Source organism: Patagioenas fasciata, chromosome 27 (assembly GCF_037038585.1).
Source record: "Patagioenas fasciata isolate bPatFas1 chromosome 27, bPatFas1.hap1, whole genome shotgun sequence".
Lineage (NCBI taxonomy): Eukaryota > Metazoa > Chordata > Aves > Columbiformes > Columbidae > Patagioenas > Patagioenas fasciata.
This window is the reverse complement of record NC_092546.1, coordinates 3,163,691-3,187,618: the sequence shown is the minus strand read 5'-3', so window position 1 is coordinate 3,187,618 and position 23,928 is coordinate 3,163,691. Positions and strand designations below refer to the sequence as shown.

Genomic DNA, 23,928 nt, shown 5'->3' with positions numbered 1-23,928 from the left:
GACACTGCCCCTTTCTATATCTGTAAACATTGAATGAGTCCCCCCTCAGTCTCCTCTTGTCCAGCTCCAGAGCCCCAGCTCCCTCAGCCTTTCCTCACACGGGAGATGCTCCACTCCCTTCAGCATCTTGGTGGCTGCGCTGGACTCTCTCCAGCAGTCCCCTGTCCTTCTGGAACTGAGGGGCCACAACTGGACACAAGATTCCAGGGGTGGTCTCCCCAGGGCAGAGCAGAGGGGCAGGAGAACCTCTCTGACCTACTGACCACCCCCTTCTAACCCACCCCAGGTACCATTGGCTTCCTGGCCACAAGGGCCCAGTGCTGGCTCATGGTCACCCTGCTGTCCCCAGGACCCCCAGGTCCCTTTCCCCTACGCTGCTCTCTAATAGCTCATTCCCCAACTTATACCAGAACCAAGTCACCATCTCAAACCACAGCCTCAGAGTTTCAAACACCTGAAACAACTACAGGAAGAGTTTCAGTGGATTACACTTTTCTAGAATGCACACTTATTACAAATTTTCCTCCTACAATGTAGTCTCTCTTCCCCAAACAGGAGATCTTGTTATCTCCTATTATATATAAACCGGAGTTTGCACATGCCTAAAAATGGACTGAGGGTTACTGGTGCTCTTCAATCCAATTGCCCTTATATTACACAACACTGAACCCACTAACTCTTAATCTAATCAATGCAGACAACAAACATCACTGCACTTGTCACACCAGTAAAACTGCTGTTAGCACTTAAGAAAATGAAGTTCACAGCTCATTACGCTACGTAAGGACAGTGAATTATGCAGCCTTGCAGGAAACTGTCTAAGGACAACCCACAGCAACCCAAGGCAGGGAAGTGTAATAAGTCCTAGATACCAAGGAAGAAAAAAAGAGGAGATATAACGAGAAGATCTAAATGAGGCACATCTAAATAGCTTAGATAATTGAAGACATAAAGGAGATGTATCCAGCACAAAGCCTAAAAACCATTAATATATAACAAATTACTCATTTCAATGCTGAAAACGCAGCAGCTCACTCTTTGGGGAAGGAATTCCGCGTGGAGGAAGCTGCTAGCAGGCAACTAATTTACTGTTTGAGCACTTCAGAGAGACAAAGAGAGATGCTGTATCTTAAGCAAGGTTTTGAAATCATAACAACAAAACCTTAAAACCCCTCTTGCCCTCCGTTTTTCCTGATAACCCTCTGGATGTGTCAGAGCACAACCAGAGCCTGGCAGCACCGCATATCACAGAAGAAACCGAATATCAATGGTAACAAACCTTCTAATCTTGTTTCAACACCCAAATTGTTCAACCTTTTAATTTCAGTGACTTACCGGGCAATTTCCCTTGAAAACTCCTGTCTATTGATCCAAAGATATCTACTAAACCTCCCCTGGCCTTTCAATAATAACTGGAAAAAGAGAGGGTTGACTCATCTGAGGGTAAAAATAGCGGCCCATGAATTTTGCCCAAGGCTACTGCACGTCCCGGGCAAACTCGACATGAAAATAAGTGTAGTTTAAGGAGGGATAAAATAAAAGAAGCTGATCCTCAGTTGAAAATTACAAAATGAAACAAAACCCCCAACAAAATACATACCAAGTGTGCCCGAATTAACTTCTTGTTCTCACTTCAGATTCCTGAGAAATTTCACCAGCAACAAAATAAGAATTCTGTTAATGAAAGAATTCTTTAAATCCACTATTAACTCAATGCACGACGCTCGAATTCAATGCGAGCGATACAAACTTCAGTGTATTGTTATCAGAAACTGTACACCTTTCAGAAAAGTTGACTGCACCGCTTTGTACAAAAAGGCAATTCCTATATCAGATTAATACCTTCATGCGGATTAATTCCCACCACTATTTCCTCAAGCCTGCCACGACCCCAAGCCTGCAGTAACATCCTCAGTAACTCGCTCAACTTCTTCTCCAGGTCGTTTCAGATTTTTCTAAGCCGGAATTTGAACAAATGTGGTTGTTCTAAGTGCTTTCAACTATTTTGGCACTGTAAAATCAGAACCTCGGTTGTGTTTTCTGCACAAGGTGCTTTAGGTCCTGCCCAGAGTGGGTGCGACACACTGACCCAGATTCCAGGCTTAAGAGCAGCTGCATTGCCAGAAAATCATCTGGTGGGGGAGAGACTGAGCAAAAGGAGAAGCCAGGAGGGGACCCGAAGCATCACACAGCTCGTACAGCTCCACAACAGCGTTTTAACACAACACCCACCCTCAGCCGCACCTGTAAACAGCTTAAAATCCTCATCGGCACAGGCAGGAGAAGGGGGAGCCCCACAGTCTGCTCTTTGGCATTTCTTATTTCATCTCCATTTCACACTTCTTAACCAAAAGCGCAACTGAAAGGAGTGAAAATTAAAACCCCAAATAAAACTAAACCTGGGAGACAACTGAGCCGGTTTCACATCACCAGACAATTTTAAAGCTCTCCCAGCTCCGTTTTATTGCAGCTCTTCTCTCTGGAAGCTACAGCTCCAAACCTTAACACGTAGATCCAGCCAAAGCTGCTGGTGCTGCCAACACAGAACTGAGAACAAACATATAAACTTCATATAAACTTCTTACCTACAACAAAAACCCCACAGAGGCTCAAAGTCCTCCCCACCACCCTGAATGCCTATGGGATATTGCAAAGGAATATCAGAACACCTCAGGAAATCCTTAGGCCACATTCAAATATGGTATTTTTATCAAATAGGTTTAGGAAACAAAAGAACGATCAGTTTTCCGAGAAATTGGGAATTGTGGCTTTTTTCATGAAACAGCAAAGGAAATAAAGAATTAAGTTGCAGGTCCTTCATGCCATGACGGAGACACACAGACTAAGGACCTGATATTACGGAGGAATATTAATACAGAATATGAATGTGTTCTCCTGTGTCAGCGACCACGCAGTAAGAGCACCACTGAGGAACCGCTTAATTCAGAACACAGAATCATTTACTCCATGAAAATATATATGAAAATAAGTACCTTAATTAAGCCTTGATAGTAAGTGATCATATTCATAAGTCGTGACAAAACACATTTGGTGCAAAACAAAGATTAAAAAAATATCTTACAAAGCACTGACCAGTTTACTGCAAATACTGAAAACAGGGAAACACCTTTCTCATTCCACTATTATATTATCCAATATAATAACATGCCATTAATATCAGCAAACCTATGGGAAATGGTAAATCTGCACTACTCCGGGATTGCGGTTTGTCCATTTGCACTAGCAAACCATCTTTTGACTGTTCAATAGAAGACAAATGATTACTCCAAGCAGCGCCTTGCACAGCCACAGAGAATCCTGATGGCACCCAAATATATTAAGCAAATCCCCGGCTTGCAGGGACATATTTAGCTGTCATCCATCTTTGCCATCAACAGATGCGATATTGCAAGTGACGCTGCGTGAAACACACGGACAGACAGACAGGAACAGGCGCTGCAAATCCCTTCCAACAGCACACAGTAAAACCTTAAAAAGTGAGGCAGAAAAGGTGGGAAATTCACCAGCCCACAGGTCTATATTGTCTAGAATTAATTAACAGGAAATAAAGTTCATCATCCCTCTGACCACAATGAGATTTTCCTAACGGGTGAACCGATACGCGGTTGTCTCAGCCTTATTTCCATTTATTTTTACTTCTGGGTGAACTTCCCTATTGATCAAAATTAGATGTAAATGTGAAGGTTAATTACAGTCACCTGAATGGCAACGCACTGTTTAGTGTATCACAGCTGGACATCCTAAAAGAAAATAAGAGTATCTAACTCTGGACAAATGTACAAGAAAACCCCACACACCGAACAGGCTCGTCCAGCACAGCTGGGTAAACTGGTTTTCCCAACTTGAGACCTTTCATATGGAAATAGCTGGAAGTTTTCAGAAGTTGTCTCTATTTCGGATAATTTAAAGCACCAAGTGCCTGCAGATCTGTAAAACAATGTTATCTGGCACATGACAGGAGTTGACGGCACCACTAGAAATAGTTTTCCCTTCACTTTGCTCCAAGAGCTCAGTCGAACCGGCTGGGAAGCGGTTCCAACACCGTGTTTGCATTATCTAGAGGAAATAGGTGGAATCACTGACCCTGGAAGCGCGTTTCACTATCGACCTCTCACCAAAAGCCGGTGAAACCTCTGACGTACGTCAGGTCTTACATATAAAACCCCATATTCGCCCTAAAGTCACACTTTAAACGTCAGACCTGTGGACTTTGTTCTTTTGCCCACGTGCTCTAACTTACTGAGAAAACTGACTTCTGTATCTAACACCATATAGTGGCTGGTGCCACTGGGTTGGTTAAGCGAATAATCTCAAAAAAGAGCCAAAAAATGAGAATAATACATTACTGAGTGTTGAACAGCATTTTGCCCATCAAAAGATGTTTCAGTGAGGGTCTTAGAGGCAAACTGTAGCTCCATATCCACCTACATATATTTTGCATAGGAGCAACTCCTACCAGTAATGAGAAAGCAGCAGCCACCAACTCCTTTGGCACTGGAGTCACTCTACCTGCCTCAGCTTCTTCCACTCATTACAGGGGAACCTCAGAATTAGGAACTTACTGTCTGAAAGCAATTAATTACCCCTCCATACACCAACGGTTAGTTTATGTAACTGTTGAAACATAACTGTAACTTTTAAGTTCTAGTCTTGAGATTTCGAGTGATAACGTCAATTTTAACGAGACAGAAAAAGGAGACGGCAGGAAAAATGAAAAGTTCATAAGAAAGAAGTGACTTAACGTGTGTGAAAAGGGGAAAAACAACGCTACAACGTTTCTGATGAACAGCATTCCATAAAACTGACTCCTTTTGGTTAAAGGCAACTTTGGAACGGTCAGGTTTGACATAACACAATAATGTATTTACACCACCCCAGCACAAACTGGGTCACACAGCAAAACTCCAGCGGTCGCGGCCGCACCAGCAGCACAAGAACCGCCTGTGCCCGTGAGCAGCGCCGCTCCCTGCAGCAGCTCTAACGAGAGCTATCAGAGTTAAGGGATGCGTACAAAACTAAACCTAATTTGGGACTTTAATCCTTTAAAACAAAGCAGTCCAAAGTAGTCTTTCTGCAACACATCTAGCTCCTACACACCCCCATACAACATCTTCACCCATGCAGATCACAGCCAGTATCAAAGCAAAGCCAAGTCCCACCTTTGATTTCCTAAATAGTTTCCCCTTCCACCGCGCATGACATCCCGAAAGAACCTGGTACATCTACCTATTTATTTTGTTTAAAAAGCAGCTGAAACCCAGGACAAGTCACCAAAGCGTGACCGGACAAACAGCTCCCGCAGCTGGCAGTTTGGGAGCCGCTCACCTCGCTTTTCCACCCCGTACCGTGTGTGCCCAAGGGGCGAGAGGAGGGAGCTGTGTGTGCAGCCAGGGCTGCTCCTGTCCGACTCGGGCTTATTACGACAATAAAAAGCTTCGATGGGGCCTTAAGACTTTGACAGTTTCCGAAGTGGGAAAGAAAACGACGAAAAAGGGGGGGGAAAAGGCCGGTGTCATGTTGTCGGTGCCGGGTTTCCTCACACCGGGCCCGTCGCTCATCCCCGGGAGATGAGCAGTCCCGCAGCCCCCGGAGCCCCCTCACCCCGCGGAAACCCCGCTGGAAACCGCCGGTTTGTCACCCACCGTACCCAGAAATCGGCTGTGGCGGGGAACAGCCGCCGAGACGGCGCCCGCTGCCGGTACCCCCGGGGGTGCGGGACCAGCCGGGGCCTCCCCCTCACACAGCACAACCCTGCGCTGGAACGCCGATCTCCCGGGGTGACCGGGCCCGGGTGAGCGGGGGAGAACACGGTACGGAGAGGGCTCCCGACACAAAGCGGGCGGTGGGACTGGGAGGAGCGGCCGCAACGGGCCCGGCCGGTGTCCCGGCGCACAGGCCGGTGTCTCCGGGGCCCGGCCGAGGGCTGGGCCGGCCGGCCGAGGGAGGCGCGGCGGCCGCCGTCCAGAAACGAGAGGCAAAGCCGGGGGCCGTCACTGAGGAGAGGCGGTGGGGAAGGGACTCGGCCTGGGGAAGGAGGAGGAAAGCCGGCGGGCAGCGCCGAGCCGTGGGGGCTCCAGCGCCGCGGTCCCGGGGGTGGAGCCGCAGGCGGCGGCAGGGCCCCCCGCGGGGAGGAAGAGAGGACGGCGGGCAGCCCCGTACCTGAGCCGGCCGGCGGTCCCCCTCGGCGGCGGCGGCCCCGAGCTGCCCGTGAGCGGAGCGCCGAGCGGCCCGGCGCTGGGGGCAGAGCGGAAGGGAGGCGCTGAGGAGAGCGCAGCATCCCCCGGGCAGCACCTGCCGCCCGCCTCCTCGCCTCGCTCGTTGGCTGTGGCAGGCGCCACCTTCGCAGGGATTGGGCCGGTAGCCACTGAGCGGCGGCGTTTACCACCCATGGTGGAGTCTGTCACTGAACAACAAGAACAGTGCGGCGGTTGATTGGCCGGTTGCTCTGGGTAACGGCCCACCCAACAACAGGCGGTGTAGGCTGTCGCCCACACGTCGCTCAGGCGCTCTCCGCCAATAGAACGCGGCTGTTTAGAGACGGCGGCTCGCGCTCAGCTGCTATTGGACGAGAGAGGGGTTCGACGGGCTCCGATAGGCGGCGCGAGGTGCCTGTCAGCGCTCTGCGCTCCGGCAGGGGCGCGAGGCGGTGAGTACGTGAGGAGCAGCACAGCAGCGCGAGGGGGGGCGCTGCGGCCGCCCTGCGCCAATGGGAGGGCCCGACCGCCCCCCGGCTGAGGAGAGTCATGGCGGCCGGGCCGGGGAAGGCGCCGTGAACCCGGCCTGCTCCCGGGGCTGGGGCAGCGCACCCTGAGGGGTTTGACACTGAGGTAGCGCTGGGAGCACAGAATGTCAGGGACCGGAAGGGACCTGGAAAGCTCATCCAGTGCAGTCCCTCCATGGAGCAGGAACACCCAGCTGAGGTTCCACAGGAAGGTGTCCAGGCGGGTTTGAATGTCTGCAGAGAAGGAGACTCCACAACCTCCCTGGGCAGCCTGGGCCAGGCTCTGACACCCTCACCCCCAACAAGTTTCTTCTCAGATTTAAGTGGAACCTCCTGTGTTCCAATTTGCACCCATTGCCCCTTGTCCTGTCACTGGTTGTCACCGAGAAGAGCCTGGCTCCATCCTCCTGACACTGCCCCTTTCCATATTGATCCCCAGGAATGAGTCCCCCCTCAGTCTCCTCTTGTCCAGCTCCAGAGCCCCAGCTCCCTCAGCCTTTCCTCACACGGGAGATGCTCCACTCCCTTCAGCATCTTGGTGGCTGCGCTGGACTCTCTCCAGCAGTTCCCTGTCCTTCTGGAACTGAGGGGCCACAACTGGACACAAGATTCCAGGTGTGGTCTCCCCAGGGCAGAGCAGAGGGGCAGGAGAACCTCTCTGACCTACTGACCACCCCCTTCTAACCCACCCCAGGTACCATTGGCTTCCTGGCCACAAGGGCCCAGTGCTGGCTCATGCTCACCCTGCTGTCCCCAGGACCCCCAGCTCCCTTTCCCCTACACTGCTCTCTAATAGGTCATTCCCCAACTTACACTGGAACCTGGGGTTGTTCCTGCCCAGATTCAAGACTCCACACTTGCCCTTGTTCTATTTCATTAGGTTTTTCCCTGCTCAACTCTCCAGCCTGTCCAGGTCTCTGATGGCAGCACAGCTTCCAGTGTCACCACTCCTCCCAGCTTGGTGTCACCAGCAAACTTGCTGACAGTCACTCTATTCCCTCGTCCAAATCATTGATGAATATATTGAATAACACAGCCCCAGCACTGACCCCTGAGGCACTGCACTGGATCCAGGCCTCAACTGGACTCTGCCCCATTGACCACGAGACTCTGGCTTCTTCCCTTCAGCCAGTTCGCAGTCACCTCCCTGCCCGCTCATCCAGACCGCACTCCCTCAGTTCAGCTGTGAGGATGCTGTGCAGACTGTGTCCAATGCCTCACTCAAGTCCAGGGAGATCACGTCCACCGCTCTGCCATCATCCATCCATCATGCTGAACTCACCACTCAGAACAGCACACCAAAACCTGTGCAGGAAGACAAAGTTTGTTTCCCAAATTCCAATTAATAGCAACATTTTGAAGAATATCAGATTAAGTGTTTTCCCTGTTCCTTCATAGTGGAAAATCGTAATGGAAATATTAGGTCTTAGCAAAAGAAAGGTTTAGTAAAATAGAACAAACACAAATACCTGCACAAGCAATTAGGTCTGGAAAGCAGCTTCAAATAAGAGTTAAAGGAAAAGAGGAACCACTTTCATCTGAAAAGATATTTATTTTGAGAACTTCAACTTGCACATTGTACAAAAAATTGACAAATTCATCAAAAAACCTATAAAATGTGTATTTTTTCCCTAACATATTAACATTATAATTTTAAAAAGGGTAAGAGTTAAGTAAACCAAAAATAGGCACATTTGTTCCAGTCTGTCTGCAGTAAAGTGTGATTAAAAACATCCCTGTCTTGCTGAGGTATTAAACTGCAAACTTTGGTAATGGTAGAAAAAGACAAACCCATTCACAAAATTCAGCCTTTTCGGGGTCACGTACAAGAAAGAAAACACTTCAGAAAAGAGTCAGAATTGGTTATTCTCCATTTCCAGGTAGAAACGCAGCGAAACAAAAGGCAGAGAAATCATGTTACCATAATACACCCAGCGGTAGGAAGAAACCTGAACGTCTGCAAATCCACGCTCATCATTTACAGCTACAGTGTCGTGTTTTACCCCAATCCGGTTGGCAGGTTGAAACAATTCAGTGCTTATGAAATCAAAAGGAGAAATAGGGTGGTTCAGAGCCCGTCGTTCAGCAAAGGACAAAAGGCACTTGAATGGCTTCAGCGATTCCCACAGTGGCATTTCTGGCGAGAGGGACAGCTCCCCAAAAGAAAGAAACCCAACTGAGGTAGAACTTGGTATTGCTCGAGTGCTTGGCGACGCGCAAGCGGCTTCTTTTGATATGCAAAATTAGCAGAAAATGGCTTCTGATTTAGCAAATTTATTCAAAATAGTTCTTTCAAATAAAACAAAAGGCAAATACCCACTTGTGGTATTAAAAAAAAAAAAAAAGAGCGTAAGCCAGGAATTGTTTTGTACAAATCGAGCATCGAAATGCTGCCAAGGTGATGCACAAATCTACCTGTATGGCCAAATCCCCATTGAAGATTGTTCTAGCAACCGAGCCATTTTTTTTTTTAATTAAAGAAAAATAATATTAATTAAAAAAGAGGGGGCACAGGGGGCGCTCTGAGAACTTTGATCATCGTTAGCAGCCTTACCAGAAGCACTTTGTAAGTCCATTAAAAAACAATAGAATTCCGTGCTGATGAATGGCAGCTTGGGGGGAAGAAAAGAAACCAATAACAAACGCAACTTCAACATTTAGAAACAAAACCCCACAAACATACAAAAGGATATTCCTTGAAGTTTATAGTTTTTTAAAACCAGGGAAGACTGTTTAGGGGTGTGGGAGAACACAGACTACTCTTATTTGCTTTCGTTTTTTATGCCCATTGAAAACCCATTAGTAAGTCTGAAGGCAAGGAAATGAGAAGTGCTTTACGGAATCACCGTCCGTTGCCGTAGCCGGGGAAGAGCTGACTGAGAATGGTCTGCAGCGTTTTATTCACTTGCATGGTGTAGTTCTTGCCCAGGTCGTAGCGGCAGGCGGGACAGCTGTACACGTCGGCCTTGAAGGATCTGTCCAAACAATCCTGGCGGGGGACAAAACAACGGGTTAAGAAATCCAGATGTGCAGCTTAATCTTTTTATACCCTTGTTCATCCAGGTGCTGACAAGGCCGAGAAACACACAAGCTGGAGGGAAGGCCTTGTGGCCAGGAAGGGGGTGGTCAGTAGGTCAGAGAGGTTCTCCTGCCCCTCTGCTCTGCCCTGGGGAGACCACACCTGGAATCTTGTGTCCAGTTGTGGCCCCTCAGCTCCAGAAGGACAGGGAACTGCTGGAGAGAGTCCAGCGCAGCCACCAAGATGCTGAAGGGAGTGGAGCATCTCCCGTGGGAGGAAAGGCTGAGGGAGCTGGGGCTCTGGAGCTGGACAAGAGGAGACTGAGGGGGGACTCATTCCTGGGGATCAATATGGAAAGGGGCAGTGTCAGGAGGATGGAGCCAGGCTCTTCTTGGTGACAACCAGTGACAGGACAAGGGGCAATGGGTGCAAACTGGAACACAGGAGGTTCCACTTAAATATGAGAAGAAACTTGTTGGGGGTGAGGGTGGCAGAGCCTGGCCCAGGCTGCCCAGGGAGGTTGTGGAGTCTCCTTCTCTGCAGACATTCAAACCCGCCTGGACACCTTCCTGTGGAACCTCAGCTGGGTGTTCCTGCTCCATGGGGGGATTGCACTGGATGAGCTTTCCAGGGCCCTTCAACCCCTGACATTCTGACATTCAGTGAAAATCCCATCATGACGTGCAATAGCACCCACGCGTCAGCACAGCAGTTGCTGACAGTGTTCAGGTACGGGGTGGAGATATTTCCTTCCAGCACATTTCTAAACACCAACAGTTCCCCTACAGCTGTTACAGGGTGTTGGAGCTTCGGCAACTTCACATTGTTCCTCAAAACACAAACCCGAACCCCACGCGCCCTGTGAGTGTCCAGCAGGTTCTTTAGCACTTGCCAGGATCGCTGGAGCTCTCGTCAGCCTTAGAGGAACCGGAGCAGCGACAACAGTGGATGTTTCTTTAAAGCACAGACTTTCTATGCCAAAAGAACTTGCATCAAATCAAAGATTTAATATATAAACCTGACTCATGCTAAAAGACTAATTACCACCCCAACACCTCTCTCACCACTAAACAGGTCAGCTCAAGGCTCAGAACTCAGAGTTTTGTCCATCACTCACCTTGCACACGTTGTGTTGGCACACGGTTGTGACCGGCCGAAACACAACCTCCTGACAGCAAATGCACAGGAAGGCCTCTTCAACTTTATTTAGAAATTTCTGGAAAGAAAACATTGGAATCAACTTCTTCTTGCTGCTCTCTGAAAAATACAGCCAAAATAACCCCACCTACCACCCTGCGTTAAATGCAGGGGATTACTGTAGTCATAGAAAGGTTTATTGTCAAGCTTAGCAAGGCTAAGGGGCTGAGGCTGTTTCTTTAATGCAGCCAAGAGGTTTGTGTCTGGGGACAGAACAGCAGTTGTCACTTTATTTCAAGGAAAAATAAACCCCATGACATACCGGTCCATCTTTGAGAGCTTCTAGTACTTCATTCCACAGTTTTTCATTGGCTTCATCGCTTTTGATAAGAGATTTTTGCTGAGATGTCAGCTTGTACGGCTCAACTTTTGTTTTCTTCGGAGTTCCCGTAGGAGAACTGATGAGTTTCTCCTCCCCACCTGAAAGAAAACACAATAACTTTTTAAACACACAAACAAATGCAACCAGAAGAGAGTAACTAGGCAAAATGCACAAAAACCTACAAGGCTTTCATATCCACTTGCCTACTCCACAAACCTGCTGATTTCCTTTTCCTCCTCCTTTTCCCCAGGGTATCAAAATCATCATCTCCATTATTTTCTTTCTCCTTGTCTTTGTTTGCAACAGCTTCAAGATACCCCTCAGGATACTGCAGCAAAACACAAAGCAAGAAGCATTTGATGCAAACGTGCCAGTTTATGGACATAAAGACTGTTACATGTCACAAAATGATCCCTGGGATTCTTATTTTATGCAATAAATCCCTGCTCTTGCACAGCTTTTATGTTGGCTTTGAGCCAACAGTGTGCCCAGGTGGCCAAGAAGGCCAATGGTGTCCTGTCCTGTATCCAAACCAGCGTGGTCAGCAGGACAAGGGCAGTGATCCTTCCCCTGTGCTCTGCATTGGGGAGGCCACACCTGGAGTGTTGTGTTCAGTTCTGGGCCCCTCAGCTCAGGAAAGAGATTGAAGTGCTGGAGCGGGTCCAGAGAAGAGCAACAAGACTGGGGAAGGGACTTGAACACAAGCCCTATGGGGAGAGGCTGAGGGAGCTGGGCTTGTTCAGTCTGGAGAAGAGGAGGCTTAGAGCTGAGCTCAGCACTCTCTAGAACGACCTGAAGGGCAGTTCTAGCCAGGGGAAATTGGGCTCTTCTCCCAGGCACTCAGCAATAGGACAAGGGGGCATGGGCTTCAACTCTGCCAGGGGAAATTGAGGCTGGAGATTAGAAAGCAATTCTGTGCAGAGAGAGTGGTCAGCATTGGAATGGCTGCCCAGGGAGGTGCTGGACTCACCGGCCCTGGAGGTTTTGAAACTGAGATTGGCCATGGCACTTAGTGCCATGATCTGGTCAATGGGCTGGAGTTGGACCAAGGGTTGGACTGGATGAGCTCTGAGGGCTTTTTCAACCCAGTCCATTCTGTGATTCTGTGAAACTATAGAAATTCTGTACAAAAAGGGGAGTTTTGTCCATTCAGCCTCCTGATGTAAAAAGAAAACAACCCACAAGACTAAAAGCACTTGTGTTCCCCTCGGTCTAAGGGGGGTTATCTTGATTATTACGCAAGGATCATGCTCAGTACGAATGTACAATAGAAAAATTCCTGCGATCCATCAAATTCATTGCCTGGGGGAACCATGATGACGTCCCAAACAAGTACCTGCATCGTTAGGCCAAGCTTTTTCATCCTGTCCTTTCCTTCTTTGGTCCAAGGAGCAGGTTCTTCATCATCCCTCCTAAGTAAGTAACGCCACACTAAAAACCCAGATTTCCCCGTCTCGGGCCAGTATTTCACAACCTAAAACAAGTTGGATGCAATTCCATCATACACTGTGAAAACCCCTTGGCCGTAACCAAGTGATCTTTCCCACTTCAGCAGGTGAATTCAAATCCTTCTTACCTTATATATTCCGTCGTATCTGTTCCCCTCGACGGGCGCGTATTTGCTGTGTTTGCCTCCTTTGACGTTCCTCACCACCCGGACCGGCTTCCCGGCCCTCCAGTCCTTGGCCTCGGCCCCGCTCTTGTCGTTGATGGGAGCGCTGCAGTTCAGAGCCAGAGCCCTGCAAGGGAAAGGCCCATCACCCGTGTATTTACCAGGCACAACTCTGCATTCTGGAGTTGTGATTCTGCAAAACTTCCATGGGAAACCAGCTACCGAAAGGTAAGAAAACTAACTAGATTACCCAGAGCAATACACTGGTAGGGGCATTGTGCTGAACCACAGCAATGGCTCCCAAAGACCTGGAACCTCCTGCTTCTTTGTAAAAACAATGTAGCCATGAGCCCTGCTTGTTATTTTACATTGTAACACTTTCAAGTATCTTGAATTACACTAAGAATCCTGGGAGGTAGAAATTAAGCCTCCTGGCTGGAGACAACATTTTAAATATGTCGATAATCCATTATGGTACCTTAATGGCCCACCTACTCAAGTCCACGCTTATTTGTAAGAGCAACAGTTCAAAATTACAAGTGATCTGGCCTCCAAAGGTGACAAGAGGCTGCAAAGATCTTCAGGTGACAGTATGAAAACTTCTACTCATGTTTACTGCTCTGCTCCTTAATCTCATAAACTCAGAGAAAAGTTTGTGTTGAAGGGACTTTCCCAGCTCCCCAGTGCCCCCCCTGCCATGACAGGGACATCTTCACCAGCTCAGGTTGCTCAGAGCCCCGTCCAGCCTGGCCTGGGATGTCTCCAGGGATGGTTCATCCACCACCTCTCTGTGTACCTGGGCCAGGCTCTCCCCACCCTCATGGCCAACAATTCCTTCCTCATGTCCAGCCTGAATCCCCCCTCTTTCAGTTTAAACCATCACCCCTCATCCCATCACTACAGGCTCTTGTAAACAGATTCCCGGCTACTGCTAAGGTCAGGAAGGGAGCGTCGAAGTTGCCAACCTGTTCATATTCGTGAGTTTTTGATCACAAGACTGTTCTGCTGTGCGTTTGTTTCCCGAAAGATCGCGCCCTCCGCTCCCCGTATACGTGAAGGAATTTCCATGATCCTGAAACACACACAGATGGTTTTGACAGATAAAAAAAACCCCAATTCAGTAAAAGCAGCAGAGTCCTTTAATTAAGTAGCTTCAATACAGTATTCTCAGAAAAAGCAAAGATGCTTCCTGCGTTCATGCTCCCCAACTCAGTCTCTGGTCCTTTTATATTGTCAAGAGAGAAGAGCCAGGCTCCGCTTTCATAGAATCATTTTGGTTGGAAAACCCCTCAAGATCATCGAGTCCAACCCTTCCCCACCCCTGTCCCTGCCCCATGTCCTGAGAACCCCATGTCCGTCTGTCCAGCCCTCCAGGGATGGTGACTCCAGCACTGCCCTGGGCAGCCTGTTCCAATGCCCCACAGCCCTTTGGGGAAGAAACTGTTCCCCAGATCCAAGTTCTAAGAGGCATTTGGGGTGAAGAGGTGCGGGCAGGTAATGCACCAGCGATTCACAAGAAGAACGAGCAGCAGGACCTGGTGCAGCCCCACGCGGGTCAGGTTTGGCCAGCAGAACCAAACGGTACACGCGGGAGCAGAACTTCTGCTCCCAATTTTGTTCTGAACGCTATTCTGACATAGAAAGATCTGTCAGCACATACTGTGAGGCTGTTCAAACCACGGATGCAATGGAGACCCTGAAAACGCAGCTAAGGACTTGAGGATTAAAAGCTGATGTACAGATATTAAACTTGATTTAAACGACCCTGTTTCTCAGCTCGGCACGTTGGAGTTTGCCTAATTTTCTTCTGAGGAACATAAGTTTCATCAAGACGGAGTAACACCTGATATCTTGTAAAAAGTAATTAAAGCCAAGACTTTGTTTTAGCTACGTGGTAGGTGGGTTGTCAGACATAAATAATGCAGATTCACTTACTATGTCATCTTCATAGCCTCCCGCCAGAACCAAGGAATAAGCGCCGTCGTTACTTCTGCCATGGATCCCCGCTACGTGCGGCCTGTGAACACCGGACTCGCTCACCTGAGAAACAAAAGCACAGCAAGGTTTGCAATGCGACTGCTGTCAACAGGCTACGAACAATATAACCACCACTGCTCTTGAGAATAAGTTAACAAATAACACTATCTAACATTCGGTTTGTATATATTACAGGGTGAAAATTCTTGCCACTATCCTCCAAAAAACTCGAGGTAGGGGAAAGAAAAGTTGTTGTAAAAATTAAGCTGTTGACTATTTCAGTAAATGGAACTTGTGGATATTTTTTTGTGATGTTGGTTTAGAAATGTGCATCTTTCTCACTGAGATTTCTTATTGAAAAGCTCCGGGAATTTCAGAATAACGCAGGTATTAAAATGCAACGCTTGTATAAGGGGATTGGTCTTGAAAGACCTGCAATAGCAACCCTCATCTAATACTTGAGAAGAACACATCTCCACACATCTCCAGGAGAAACTACTGGCAACAAAGATGTTTGGTTTGGGGGTTTTGAGTCACCGAAAAAAGCACTGAAGGAAAAAAACCAACCCACTGGCAACGCCTGGACAATGCAGCATTAGTTATGGAACACTTGACCTGGACAAAGCCAGAATTCTGTCCGTTCTGCTCTTACACATCCAGTGACACACACTCCCCAGATTAACCGCTTCAGGTTTCTCACATGAGCTGGGTTATTCCCGTTTGTCTCCTACGGTGGCTCAGGCCGGTGATTCAGCTCCGTACCTGCACTCGGAACTTCCACATGGTGCCAACCGGGATGCCGGGAATGGGCCCGTAGTGGTTGGAGGGGACGATGGTACATTCCTTCGTGCGACCCACGCAGGCCATACCCTGTGCCAAAGGGTGGGACCCATCAGCCAAGAATTACAAGGAACCAACATGCGCTATTCTTCAATATAAAACGGCTTTTGGTTGAACTGACCTTGCCCCAGTCTCTCCGCGAGGATGAATTAGCAGATGCCATCTTTTGTTTCTTTTTACTGGCTTTTAATCTCTCTCCTGCTAAAACCACCTCGCTTGCGTCATTTCGGCATTCAGGGCAATACCTAAAGTCACCAGTCAATGACAATTAACTAGTAACAAAGCCTTAAATGAAAAGAGAATTTGCTCAAAACATACTGAGTTATGTTACAAATTCCCCAAGTGAAACCAGACAAGACACCAAGACAACTCTCGGAATTAGACCTGTGCTTGCACCACCTTCTAAAGCCATTGCAGATGTGTCAGGAAATCAGCTGATTTCCTAAAACTCATTGTATAAAATGCTGAAACAGGACGCAAGCCGTATATTTCACTATCTATATGCATATAGATACAGTCAGTGAAGTATGTCTATCACCATATATATTTCATATATAAACCAGTACATATTGCCAGCCTCATATGGTGATGGGGGCTGTGAACACCTGTAAGTGACCCACAAAAACCATGATACACGTTAAGCCTGCTGGCATCAGGTTGGCATTTGGTTTACGGGTACCTGCGCTTCTCTTTGAACATGCAAATAGATCCAAAAGCTAGGAAAATAAGTTTGAAAGCCACTAAAGTGATGCTCAAGGAAAGCTATGAAGTCCTACAACACCACAAAAAAGACACAAATCTCTCTTTACAGTCATAATATTGCACCTAAGGGTGAGCCTAAAGCTCTAGACCTCACTTTCTGCTCCTAATTAGATGGTAATTGCGATACCACACACACGTACTTAGAACTTACCAATCCTCATCATCTGGTATACAACTAAGGGGAGGGTTGAGGCAGTAGATGTGGAAAGCCATATCACACTCATCACACATTAGCTGTTTATCTGGATCTTGTTTACCTCCACAGATATGGCAAGCACAAATTCGGCAGGTCTTGTTGGGGTTGTCCTTACAAGCTTTACACACAGGTCCACTTTGTCCTGGAGCCAAGAGAAACCACAGGTTACTTCAGGCTCCAGAAAGCACCAAGATACGCTGGAAATGGTCAAAGAGTCACAGCGACGAGTGTCTTGGACCTTTGATCCTCACAAAGACAATTAGCACAATATCTTTGCAACAGACTCACGTTTTAATGGCCTGGCACTAAGCGGACAAGTACTGCCTGGTTCTTCAATTTTATAGATTTCATCCACTAAAATAATTCTGCAGTCGTTCAAGGAGTCACCAGCTTCCCTGCAAGGAGAAGGTGAGAACAATCAGACAGATCAGACAGCGTGAATCCACATCGGTACCATTCTCCTGCACCACTGGTGTCACGTTGGTTTTTCAGCAGGCTCACTCAGACCTCATGAAAGCTCAAGCAGAGTTGAATAGTTCAATTTATTCCACATTTCTATTCTTTAGGAATTCGCTTACCCAAGTATTATCTTTGCATTCAGCTCCTTGACCATTTTGGTTTCCTTTTTTTGCTGGATCTCCGCATCGTACCAAAAGCCTCTCTCCTTGGGTTCATCGGGGTTGTAGTTGACCATCACCACCTGTCCTACTTCGAGCTGGTGCCACTTCAAAATAGTCCGTGCACGAGCCCGTACGTCGCTCGAACTCAACTGTACAACTCCATTCTCTGGATAACTTGAAGCAGAAGGGAGGCGAAGAGGGACAGAGAAGGTCGATTTACGGACCAGTGCCACACAACAGACAAGAAAACCATGAAGAACGAAAATCTTCTCCCACAGAGACACGGCCAGAACCGGATGGTCCAACTCTACTACTATTGTGTCCCACTTCAACTTGGATATTTCCAAAAACACGATCCCAGCCCCCAGAACTCCCGTTGAATCCCAACTGTAAGTGTAGGGCAACAAGATGCTGAAGGGAGTGGAGCATCTCCCGTGTGAGGAAAGGCTGAGGGAGCTGGGGCTCTGGAGCTGGACAAGAGGAGACTGAGGGGGGACTCATTCATGGGGATCAATATGGAAAGGGGCAGTGTCAGGAGGATGGAGCCAGGCTCTTCTCAGTGACAACCAGTGACAGGACAAGGGGCAATGGGTTCAAACTGGAACACAGGAGGTTCCACTTAAATATGAGAAGAAACTTGTTCCCGGTGAGGGTGTCAGAGCCTGGCCCAGGCTGCCCAGGGGGGTTGTGGAGTCTCCTTCTCTGCAGACATTCAAACCCGCCTGGACACCTTCCTGTGGAACCTCAGCTGGGTGTTCCTGCTCCATGGGGGGATTGCACTGGATGAGCTTCCCAGGTCCCTTCAACCCCTGACATTCTGGGATTCTGTGATTCACAGGACTCACCAATGTAATTACTGCATTAGCCCCGTTCTGCTGTACCTTGTGGATCACTACAATAAAACTTCCCATCAACATCATGACCCAAATGACTTTATTAGCCAAGAAGCGAACAGAACTCACTCTTCGTATTTGACGTGGTATATCACATCTTCTTCAGGAACGGCTGTGGGCTGATCGGGGTCCGCGCAGCTGTCAGTCGGTTCATTTGGCGGGTTTTTTCTGGTGACATTCACAACCTGGGCTTCAAACCACGCTCCCATATTCGTATCACGAGCATCGACCAAGTCATTGATCTACACAAAGCAAAGCACAGCGCTCAGGAAGATGGATTAGCAAATTAAATACCAAATCAAGCACTAATTTCCAAGTCTCCCCGAAGCCTCAACCACCTCAAGAACATCAGCATTATCAAGGTAATTAACACATTGTCTTAAAAATTAAGATTTCCTTTGCCTTCCCAAACCCATCGTGCAGCCCTACAGGTTTCTCAGGTTGAACTTTTAAGGGTAAAATTCCATTGACACCAACACATACAAACAGCTTATTTAGTACCAACCATGACGAGTTACTCTAGAACAGGCTTCCAGAACTGTCTTGCTCATAGTCTGGCAAAGACATCACCAGATCTGTAATAAAATCCATTGAAACGGAGAAGAAAATGGTTCTGAACAGCCGGTTGAGATTTTCTTTTGTTCATTCAAGAACGTTTGGGCTTTGACGAATGCAGTGACTCCAAGCAAAAAAGCAATTAACGTATTGTAGTTTTAGTTGAAAGGCTAAAACGGAAAATATTTTGACCCACAGTGTTGCATTTAATTGGTTTGTGGGTTGGTTGGAGGGTTGAAGAAAAAATTACAAATAAAAAGGAAACAATTGAGGCGTGAAAGATCGTCAGAAATTCTCAGCTACACAGAACCAAATCCCCCCCAAAGCGCAGTTTTAATTCATCTCAGCTGTTTAACGACCCACCTTATAGAGGCCGAAGCCGGGGTCGGTCCAGAGCGGCTGCGCGGCCGTGCCGGGCTGGTCCTGCGGCTCCGCGGCCCCTTCGCCGTTGTGGGAGCTCTTGTCCGATTCGCTTTGGCCGGAGCCGCAGCCGGAGTCGGTGTCGGAGAGCTCGGGCGCCTTGTCCTGAGCAGCGGGAGGAACCGCCGGGCTCTGCCTGACCAGGAGCTGCACGATGTCGTTGAGGCCGACGCTGTAGTCGAAAAGGGAGTGCCCGTCCTCCATCTGCAGGGAGAGCATCGCAAGGATCCGGTTATTTCATTCAACACAGCCTTTCCGGCTCAAACCCACCCCTGGCGCTGCCGTCTCTGTGCGCCGAGAGGCCACGCTGCTCAAACCCATCAGCAATGGAGGAACTTGGCAGCTCTTCTGCATCGCAGCTACTTATAGATTATTCTTCTTACTATTTAAAATGTTCTTTTTTCAATAGGCTTTATCAGCTAGAAGAGCGAGACTCCCACGCCGTGCTAGACTTGCTGCCCAGATTAAGCCACAGAATTCTACAGGATCTGGGAAGGTTTGTGGTGCATTCTGACTTAAAGAACGACAGATCCCCTACATTCCCATCAAGATTTAAAGCTAATTCCACATGCCGTGCAAACTCCGAAGTTCTTTCTGCAATTCAGCCATCCCGTAACACTAACACAAATGAGTCTTCATATTTAATTGTGTACGCTCCAGATTATTGTCACATCGCTCTCTTAAACGCGGTCTAAGTAGAAGCCCAAGAGTTAATCGCCACCTTTTCTCTGGGAAAGCGCACAACTTTCTTCCATTGAAAGTAAAATCAAGAGAGGTTCGATTCAACTTGAAAGCAGCCAATGGCTTTGGAGCGCGGCCAGATGTGCCCTCATTTCACACCCTCGCTAATTTTAAGAGCGTATTTTGCATCGTACGTAGTCAAATCAAGATCCTGCCCCTGCGAAAGTACAGAGGACCCAGCCTGTCTTAATTCCCCTCAAGAGCGCCGAGAAGCGCAACCATTTGAGAGTTAAACTGTCGGGCAGTTGGAAGTTTAGACAAGTTCACCACATAGTTAAGGTCTGACTAAGAAATTATACAGGAAATGATCGTCCCCTTCCAGCCCAAACCACCAGAAAAAGCAACCCCCAGGGCTTTGTTCTCTATCAGTGGGAAACAGAGCAAAACCACAAAAATTTACACTTCACAGGAATCACCATGATAATTCAATTCTGATTTATGGCATAAAATGGCAATGGAACAATCCCTGGAAATCTGACTGTGCAGGAAGCGATCTGGACTTCTTTTTCTGGTTTAGAGATGAAAACTCATTGAGATAGGTGAGAACAAAGCAGAGATGGGTTGTTTCTTCCGAACAGAGGGACGGGATCGCAAACACGGCGCCGTTATCACCGAAGAACATGAGTGACAACAGGTGCGGGCAGAACTGGAACAGCAGAGAGCGCAGGAAACCGCAGGAGCTCGGGGGGCCCTGAGAGAAACGCGGCGTCGGAAAACGTCCCCCTGACACAGGAGGCGGGTTTTTCATTAACAACTGGTTCCCTACCATCATTTCTCAATGTTAACTAATAACTAATCACATTCCTGATGATTCAAAATGCCAAAGCACCAGCGAGCGCGGCGGGGAATGGTGACTAAGAGGTTAGATCACACCGGATAACTGTTCCTGCCTAAAACCGCGCCTAAACTAAGGACTAGTGGAATTCCACAAAGAGGAATTATCTTTGTTAGGCAAGCGCATCCTTCCCGAGGACGTTGTTGCTCCCGCTAAAAATCTGTTTAACCTCAGACGCCCGCAGAGGTTTCTGTGTTGGGAAGTCTGACGGTTGTGAGCGTCCCCCCCTTATCGCTTTATCTACAGCCACAAATGGTTTATTACCACACCCCAATTTACAGAACGGAGATGACACGAGCCCTTCAGATTCTACATATTCCTACAAGCCTCTTTTACTCCTACCTGTCCCCAAGTTTGTTAATTAAAGCTATTCCAGGTGTATTCCCATATCCTACACTCGCACCTGCTAATTATCACGTGCAGCTCGCTCTAATCACCCCAAAATGGAGGGAAATGTGGAAAAAGAGTCTAATTCCCCCCATCTCACAGTATTTCAAATGCGGACTAAACTTGTTATTTCTGTAATTAATGCATTTGAATGACCAACCACTGTTTCAGACGAGTCTCGAGCAGGAAGGTTTGGTGCTACACAGGGTATGGAAAAAGCCTTTGAAAACAGTCTCAATTGTCTTCAATACTAATTTAGACGCGTTACTAACTCACGTGGAAGAAATTACAGCTGTGATAGTAAATATACTGTCGAGAACACAATAAACTACTGAACCACTCAAGATTTCACAGCGAGTTCCGCACCTAATGAGATTTTGATAGAAGAACCTAAAAGTGACGACCTGCTGGTCCAGCCTACAAAGCAAGACCAGAAATGGGGTCTTTACGGCTTCCAGAGCAATAAAGCCCACAAGGCTTGAGAAGTTTTAAGCGCTAGACCGCAAAGGCCGCGGTAACACTGGTGCGTTCAGAGATGCTTCGCAAAGGCAACACACTAGACAAAAAATAATAAGGAGAAACCCACGTTTGCAATTGGGAAAATAAAGCCCACTGTCTGGCTAACTCCTCTCCCTGCAGAGCAGCGGGAAAGGGAGCCGGGAGTCACTAGATGGCAGCAAAATATCCCGTTTTCATGCAAGAAAAATACAATAAAATAAATGATCCCTCCCCAGCTGGCGGGGGGGACAGAGTCTGGGGGGCGGGGGAAGGCGGGGGGTCCCGCAGGCACTCGAGCGGCCCCGCCCCCGCTGCTGGGGCTGTCAAACCCCCCCGGCCCGTCGGTACCTGCTTGCCCCGGTAAAACAGCCGTTGCCGGTGGGGCTCGACCCCGAACACCTCGTGTATCCGCAGCCGCAGCCCCTCCACCTTGGTGAGCTTGGAGAGCGAGTCCACGCGGTGGATCTCCTTCCCGTCCATGGTGCGCACCTGGATCCACATGGCGCCGGTCCTGCTCGGCCCCGGGAGGGAACGGAACGGGGTTAAAGCGACGGGAACCGCGGAGCCCGGTCCGCCCGGTACCGTATCAATGGGATCGCTCAAGCCACCGCGCCGCCCCGGCCCGCCAGCTGCACGCCCCGCCCGCTTTCTACTCCCCCCCGCGCTATTGGTCGACAACCCGGCCGGCTCCAGCAGCGATTGGCTACTGGAGGTTTGGCCCCGCCCCCTCCCACGCTGCGCTAACGGCTTCAGCTGCGCCCGTGACTCTCTGGCCGCCCCGCGGGCGGGCGCCGCGCGCCAACTGTATCTCGCGCCACAATTGAAATGCTCCCTCGGCTCTCGCGGGGGAATCCCCCGCCCCGCGCGGCCCACGGCCCGGCTCTCGCGAGAACATGCAAATGACAGCAGAGGGGCAGCGAGCGGTCTTAAAGGGGCCGCCGCCAGCCGGGGGTCCCCACGCTGTCCCCCGGGAGCAGCCCCCGCGCATCGCCCGGCGGCTGCGGACCCACACCCCGCACACTCACCCCGGGACGGGGCGGGGCGGGAATCGCTCTCGTTCCGACGGCGGAAAAAAAAAACGGGTGTCAACGGCCCCCGCTGCCGCCAGCCCCGAAAGCCAAGCGGGGCGATGCCGGCCCGCGCCTCCGCCGGTCACCACCCCCCGCTCACACCCCCTCCCGCGGGCCCGTTTCGGAGGCGGCGCGGGGATCGGGGGGGTGGGGGGGTCGCTGCCGCAGCCCCCGAGCGACGCCTCCCGCCAACCGGCACCGGAGCGCTCACCCCCCGGGGAGACCCGTCCCGAGCCGGGGGGGCGAGCAGCGGAGCCGCACCGCTAACCGGCAGCTGTCACCACCTCGGGAGCCGCTCCCCGCAACGCTCCCGGGGGATACAAACCCCTCCGCCACCCTCCCGGTGACCCCGGGGGCAGGGGTGCGGCCCGGCGGGACTCACCGGTGTGGCGGTGCTGGAGGCCGGTGCCGTGCTGCACCCGCCGCCCGCGCCTGTCCCCGGGCTTTGGAGTTTGGCGCGGAAAAGCCCCGTGCGCGGCGGGCGGCCGCCGATTGGCCGCCGCTGGCGGGAACGAGCCGGGGGGGCGGAGCCGCCGCCTCCCGGGAACGCGGGATGGGGGGGGGACCCGCCGGAACCGGCGCTTCCCGGGGATTCCCGGCCCCGCGATCCCCGCTCTGCTACCGCGGGGGAGCAGGCAACCCCCCTCCCCCAAATTCCCAAGGTCCCCGTCCGGGAAAGTCCCTCCGGTGCTGAGACCACGGTGCCGGTTTTTATTCTAAAAAGGGGGTCACCGGAGAGGGGACAGGAATGATTCCCCCTGTGACAACCGCTCTCCTCACCTGAGGGGTCGCGTCTCCCCCAGGGAGCTGCTCTCCCTGCTGTGATGCAAATAATCGGAATAAACGGAATAATCGGAATAAACCGAATAATCCAAATAATCCGCAAGAGGCCTCTAACTCCCCAGGCCGTTAGGTCTGGGTCGCTTCTGGGGCTTGTGCACGACCCCGCTCCTAAAAACGTGGCCTGGGTGACATGGCAGAACCGCACACGTGGGGCGCGAGCGGACAAAAAGAGCTGCTCCGGAAGGAGGTTTTTCCCCAAAACTCCTACTGCTACGAGGAAATTAAAAATGATAAAGTTTTCTTAAGATGGCCATCGGATGGAGTAAACTGTAAGCGGGGGATTACCATGAGGTTTCTGAGAAAAGTCGGCTCCAAAAGAAGCACAAAAACTGGTGGTTGGGGGGGAAGAGCCGCCGGGGTGGGAGAGCGGGAATGGCGGCGGGTTGGGCGCTGCGGCAC

General features: G+C 49.8%; 2 protein-coding genes across 5 annotated transcripts in view; both read right to left on the bottom strand.

Moving 5' to 3' along the window:
• Positions 1-6,324, bottom strand: part of KDM4B (lysine demethylase 4B) — an 81,473-nt gene extending 75,149 nt beyond the window's left edge. For 3 of the 4 annotated variants that reach the window (XM_065858321.2, XM_065858322.2, XM_065858323.2), the window contains exon 1: positions 6,181-6,322. The gene's annotated coding sequence lies outside the window, so the exon portion shown is untranslated. Of the gene's footprint in view, positions 1-6,180 lie in introns of all 4 variants that reach the window. The other variant, XM_071799555.1, reaches the window with a different exon arrangement.
• A 1,950-nt stretch (positions 6,325-8,274) lies between these two features.
• UHRF1 (ubiquitin like with PHD and ring finger domains 1) lies at positions 8,275-23,182 on the bottom strand. The gene is made up of 17 exons (XM_065858287.2): positions 23,069-23,182; positions 21,965-22,127; positions 19,099-19,359; positions 18,250-18,422; positions 17,246-17,461; positions 16,956-17,062; positions 16,623-16,809; positions 15,831-15,954; positions 15,632-15,739; positions 14,828-14,932; positions 13,858-13,964; positions 12,857-13,019; positions 12,617-12,754; positions 11,497-11,608; positions 11,221-11,378; positions 10,879-10,977; positions 8,275-9,731 (listed from the first exon to the last, which is right to left on the bottom strand). The coding sequence occupies exons 2-17, from the start codon at positions 22,115-22,117 to the stop codon at positions 9,585-9,587; spliced, it is 2,358 nt and encodes a 785-aa protein (XP_065714359.1). The 5' UTR covers positions 22,118-22,127; positions 23,069-23,182; the 3' UTR covers positions 8,275-9,584.
• Positions 23,183-23,928: the final 746 nt, after the last annotated feature.

What these genes read in the sequence shown, in the direction of transcription:
- UHRF1 (XM_065858287.2), bottom strand. Translation starts at nt 22,117, where the DNA reads ATGTGGATCCAGGTGCGCACCATGGACGGGAAGGAGATCCACCGCGTG. An exon ending in ATACCAGATGATGAGGATTG is followed by an intron (nt 15,955 to 16,622) that starts GTAAGTTCTAAG and finishes TGGTGACTTTAG; the next exon opens with GTATTGCCCTGAATGCCGAA. An exon ending in GATACGACGGAATATATAAG is followed by an intron (nt 12,755 to 12,856) that starts GTAAGAAGGATT and finishes AACTTGTTTTAG; the next exon opens with GTTGTGAAATACTGGCCCGA.